Source organism: Glycine soja, chromosome 9, assembly GCF_004193775.1.
Source record: "Glycine soja cultivar W05 chromosome 9, ASM419377v2, whole genome shotgun sequence".
Classification (NCBI taxonomy): domain Eukaryota; kingdom Viridiplantae; phylum Streptophyta; class Magnoliopsida; order Fabales; family Fabaceae; genus Glycine; species Glycine soja.
Genome location: NC_041010.1, coordinates 5,723,259 through 5,729,258, shown reverse-complemented (window position 1 = coordinate 5,729,258; position 6,000 = coordinate 5,723,259). Strand labels below are relative to the sequence as shown.

The window sequence follows — 6,000 nt, the reverse complement described above, 5'->3', positions numbered from 1 at the left end:
GTTATCACGTGTTAGTTGTTAATATCTGCCTTTTATGTTTTGATGTTTAAATTCACCCATGCAGTCCAAAAATCTGTTAGCAAGGCCTCTAATAAGCACCACTAGAAATTACCATTAGCTTCAAAAAAAATTCTATATACTCAGATAATATTGAAATCTAAACAATTTTGTTTCCTAGTTACTAATTAGTAACACCATATAATAGCATACCCATATTTATACTTCAAAATAAAAAACATTATATGCTTAACCAAGTTAATAAACCAGCTACTAATAGCTAGTTCCAACTGGTCTTGGCTCTAGATGAAGCCAATATAGTTCAAAGTTCAAATAATCAGATCGGATCTTACTTTTAGAAACGAAGAATAAAAAATTAAAATAAAATGAATTGGCCCCTATATCCAATTTAAAGAAAACTAAATCTTATATAAGAACAATTAACATTTCAGGATCATATATTTTACAGCATGGTATAAAATTGCTGCCGCAATTCCACCTTCAATCAATATAGAAATAACCCAAGACTGTCTTTATCATATTCTTCGCCGTCTTACGTTCATACTTCATAGCATTACATTTCGTATGTGAAATGAAGAAAAAAAAAATACTAATTTAAAAAGTACTCAAATAACTTATTAAGAACTATTACGTACAAACTAATTAAAAGCATAACCAAAAAATTTGAAATACATCACAAATTTTATTTTCATCACTATTTTAATTTTGTATTTAACAATAACTCACTGAACCAGTAAAAAATCTATGAATTAACCCGTTCCACTTAAAACTGTTTTGTAAGAAAAAATAATATCATTTTGATTTTAAATAAAAATATTATAACTTATAACAATTTTAAGTGAAATTTATTCTTATTATCAATTTATACATATTAATTTTTTGTCCAATATTACTATTGAACTCTGCTTTTCTGTCTTTCTTTTCTATTAGTTAGTTGGTTCTGTTATAGTTAGTTGGTTAGTTTTTCTGTTATAGTTAGTTTTCTGTTATAAACTCACCAAGCTCTATATAAGTTGGTTTACCCTTTGTATTTGTTGAATCAATGGAATAATGAGAAATGCTGAGCACAATGCTCTTTCTCTTCCAAATCTATTTCTCTCTTCCAATTTTATTTTCTCTACATGGTATCAGTTGATATTCTTCTTTTTGTTGTGCTCTTGATTCCTTCTTGCAACCATTGTTGTTGTTGTTGTTGCAATTCCTTCATTTTGAATCAAAATCTTCCAGCATACTCCTCGATTATTCGTGGCTGATAATGTTGTTATCAATAGCGCAACTTTTGTCAACCTGTTGAATTCCTATTATACTCATCCCAATGAGCATCCTGGTGTTGCTATTGTTGCTCAGGTTCTCAATGGTGTCAATTATCACTCATGGTCACATGCTATGCTCCTTGCCCTGAAAACCAAGAAGAAGGTCCAGTTTGTTGATGGTTCTTTGCCTCGTCCTGCTCTCAATGATCATAATTTCACTATTTGGGATCATTGTAATACCTTGGTGGTTTCATGGCTTCATCATTCGCTGGATCCAGAAATCCTGTAAACCATTATGTGGATGGAGACTGCTTCGGATATTTGGATTACTCTCAAGAAACGCTATTATCAAGGAGATGTGTTTCACATTAGTGACTTACAAGAAGAGTTGTATCTGCTTAAACAAGGTGATGCTACTATCACTACCTACTTTACAAAATTGAAAGGTTTAATCCAAGAATTAGACAATTTTTGCCCTATTCCTTCCTACACATGTGTTGTTGTTTGTGCTTGTGATCTTATTCCTGTTATTAAGAGTTACAGAGAAGTTGATTATGTGATTAGATTCTTAAGGGGCCTCAATGAACAATACTCCATAGTTAGATCCAACATAATGATGATGAACCCCCTCCCTGATTTAGACAAAGTTTTTTCTATTCTCATTCAACAAGAGAGGCAGCTTGTTTAGTCTGATGATTCTCGAGTTTTTGCTCAAGTGGATACCAGTCATGGTCCTTATGGCAGAGGCCAAATGGATACCAGCCATGCTTCTTATGGCAGAGGCCGAGGTCGTGGAGGCCATTCATTAGGTGGAAGAGGTCGAGGAAGAGGATCCAAGATTTGTTCTTATTGTAGCAAAATAGGCCATATGGTTGACACTTGTTACAAGAAACATGGTTACCCTCCTCACTTGCAATGAGGGGGTGCTATCAACCAATACTCCTTGGATGATCAAGAAATTGAAGATGATTTGCAATCCCTTGGACAGAAAGAGGTGGTTGCAGATCCTTCATCTACAGCTTTTACACCAGAGCAACATAAGGCTTTCCTTTCTTTATTGCAACAAACTTCACAAGCCTCTTCCTCTCACACCACTAATCAGTTGTTTGGTTCTCATAAGAATGGAAATTCAGGTATATTTTGTGCCACTCTTCATGCTTATAGTTCCAACATAAACTCTTGGGTTCTTGATAGTGGAGCTACTAATCATGTTTGTTTTTCCCAAACTCAGTTTCAATGCCTTAAACAATCATACTTATCCTTGTTAAATTACCTGATGGATCTCAAATTCAAACCAACTTGGCAAGCACTATACATTTTAATGACCAGTTTTACCTTGCTGATGTCTTGTTTATTCCTTCTTTCACTTTTAACTTGATTTCAATTTCAAAACTCATTACTAATCTGCATTGTTCCTTGAACTTTCACCCTACTAGTTGCTCTATACAGGACCCCACCTCATTGAGGATGATTGGAGCAGCTGAATTGCGAGCTGGCTACATCATGTCTTCCTCACCAACTAAATTTTCCTATACTTGTAACATCAATATTATTCCTTCCACTAAATGCAATGTTTGGCATAATAGGTTAGGACATCTTTCTCATGATAAACTTGTCAAAATGATCAAATTATATTATTCCATTGATTGTACAAACTCCAATAAACCTTGTGACACTTGTCATTTTGCCAAACAAATGAGGCTACCTTTTCCTGATAGGATTACTGTTTCTTCTCAATGTTTTGATTTGCTGCACATGGATATCTGGGGTCCTTATGCTCATCCTTCATTACTTGGACACAAATATTTTCTTACTATTGTTGATGACAAAAGTAGATATACATGGATCATTTTTCTAAAACTAAAATCAGAAGTTGCAAATCATATCAAACAATTTATATCTATGGTTGAAACTCATTTTTCTATCAAAATTAAAAGCATTAGATCAGACAATGGCCCTGAATTTGCACTGCAAAATTTCTATGCTTCCAAAGGCATTCTCCATCAGACTTCTTGTGTGGAGACACCTCAACAAAATGGGATTGTGGAAAGAAAACATTAGCATCTTCTTGTTGTGGCTAGAGCTTTACTTTTTCATGCTCATTTACCTATTTTCTTTTGGACACAAGCTATTTCATAGGCTGTTCATATAATAAACAATTGTCAACTAAATTTCTGCATCAAAAATCTCCACATGAAATTTTGTTCAAATGCATTCCATCTGTCTCTACCTTAGGAGTTTTTGGATGTTTATGATATGCCTCAACACTCAAGGCTAACAGAAAAAAATTTGATGCTAGAGCAAGAAAATGTGTTTATTTAGGTATTAGAACAGGTGTCAAAGGTCATTTACTCTTTGATCTTATCTTACAACAAGAGAACTTATTGTTTCTAGAGATATTGTTTTCGATGAAAATACTTTTCCTTACTTGCATAATTCTCCACCTATTGATTCACCACGGCATACTACACCTATTTCTCCTTCATCTTCATATAATTTCTTGTTTGATCAGCCTTCTCTCTTACATCCTCCCCCACCCCAACTATCAAGCTCACCTATTGAGTCACACCAGCAACCAGCTAGCCCTCCAATTGATACACCAAATCAACTTTCTCCCCGTAGATTCCAAAGATAGAAACACCCTCCTTCTTACCTTAAAGATTACCACTACTCTATCCTCTTTGCCATAGCTCACAATTCAGCTCCTTCAATCTCTTCCAACATCAGGTATCCTATTTCCAACTACATCTCTTACCATAGACTTTCACACAATCACAAGCATTTCACACTTAATGTATCTTCACAATCTGAACCTACTAGTTTTGAGGAAGCTATATGTCATGAAAGTTGGAAACAAGCTATTCAATCTGAGTTATCATCTCTTATTAAGACTAACACTTAGCAGCTTACTCATTTACCTCCTAATAAAAAGACAATTGGCTACAAGTGGGTTTTCAAAACTAAGTTCAAAGCTAATGGATCCATTGACAAGCACAAGGCTAGATTAATAGCCAAGGGATTTACCCAAACTGCTGGTTTGGACTACATTGAAACTTTTAGTCCAGTTATAAAAATGACCACAATCAGACTTGTGTTATCCCTAACTGCTTCTCAGGGTTGGCATCTCCATCAACTTGATGTTAACACTGCCTTTTTGCATGGTAATTTACATGAGGAGATTTATATAAAGGTACCACCAGGCCTCACAGTTGATAATCCAGCTCTAGTTTGCAAGCTGCAAAGATCTCTGTATGGTTTAAAACAAGCCAGCAGGCAGTGGAATGTCAAGCTTACTTCCACCTTACTTGATTTAGGATTCCAACAATCCAAGGCAGATTATTCTCTTTTCACTAAAAGGTCTCCTACTGGTCTCACTATTGTGCTTGTTTATGTTGATGATTTGGTGCTTACTGGCACTGATCTTGCTGAAATCCAGCAACTCAAGCACTCCCTGGATGCCAAATTCAGTATTAAGGATCTTGGAATGCTCAAGTACTTCCTTGGTTTTGAAGTAGCTCGATTTGCATCAAAGAATATACTGTTTTGATCTTCTTCAAGACACTAGTTTGCTTGCTGCCAAACCTTGTTCCTTACCTATGGATCCTACCCTGAAATTACACAAAGCTTCTAGTGTTCCTCTTTCTGATTCAACTGTTTGCAGGCGGCTTGTGGGGTGCTTGTTGTATCTTACTCACACAAGGCCTGATATTTGCTATGTTGTTGGCAAATTGAGCCAGTATTTACAATCTCCCACAAACATTCACATGCAAGCTGCCCACCATGTTCTAAGATATCCCAAAGGCACTACTAGCAGAGGCTTGTTCTTTTCCTCCTCATCTTCCACTTCTTTAACAAGATTCAATGACTCAGATTGGGGAGCTTGTCTTGACACTCGAAGGTCCATCACATGTATATGCTTCTTCTTAGGAACCTCCCTAATTTCTTGGAAGAGTAAGAAGCAATCCATTGTGTCCAAATCTTCTTCAGAAGCTGCATATCGGACCCTTGTCCAAGCATCTTGTGAAGCACAATGATTGTTGTTCCTGCTAAAGGATCTTCATATTGACCATCCCAAACCAATTGTTCTATATTGTGACAATCAAGCTGCCTTGCACATAACCGCAAATCTTGTTTACCATGAACGAACCAAACATATTAAAATCGATTGTCATGTGGTTCGAGACATGATTCAATCTGGTTTGATTCACCTTCTTCCCATTTCCTCTCATGAGCAATCGAGGGAGACATTCTCACCAAGCCATTACATGCTCCATTCAATCATAATCATTCCAAGCTAAAAATGCTTGACATTCACATTCCAGCTTGAGATTCAATCATAATCATTCCAAGCTAAAAATGCTTGACATTCACATTCCAGCTTGAGAGGAGTGTTGAACTCTGCTTTTCTATTTTTCCTTTCTCTTAGTTAATTGATTTTGTTATAGTTAGTTGGTTAGTTTTTGTTATAGTTAGTTTTTTGTTATAAACTCACTAAGCTCTAAGCTGGTTTACCCTTTGTATTTGTTGAATCAATGAAATAATGAGATGCTGAGCACAATGCTCTTTTTCTTCCAAATCTATTTCTCTCTTCCAATTTTATTTTCTCTACAATTACTAAGATATTATATATATATATATATATTATTAAAACTGATTCAATTGAAACATTGACTCTTGAACAAGTACCTTCACCTTCAATGACCAGTTGTAAGAACATTAATAAAACGAA

The 6,000-nt window shown here is 35.4% G+C and overlaps 1 protein-coding gene across 1 annotated transcript; it reads left to right on the top strand.

Annotated features, from left to right (window-relative positions):
• The first annotated feature begins 4,867 nt into the window (after positions 1 to 4,867).
• Positions 4,868 to 5,305, top strand: LOC114367773 (uncharacterized mitochondrial protein AtMg00240-like). The gene has a single exon (XM_028324963.1). It carries the CDS (start codon positions 4,868 to 4,870, stop codon positions 5,303 to 5,305), a length of 438 nt encoding a protein of 145 aa, XP_028180764.1.
• Positions 5,306 to 6,000: the final 695 nt, after the last annotated feature.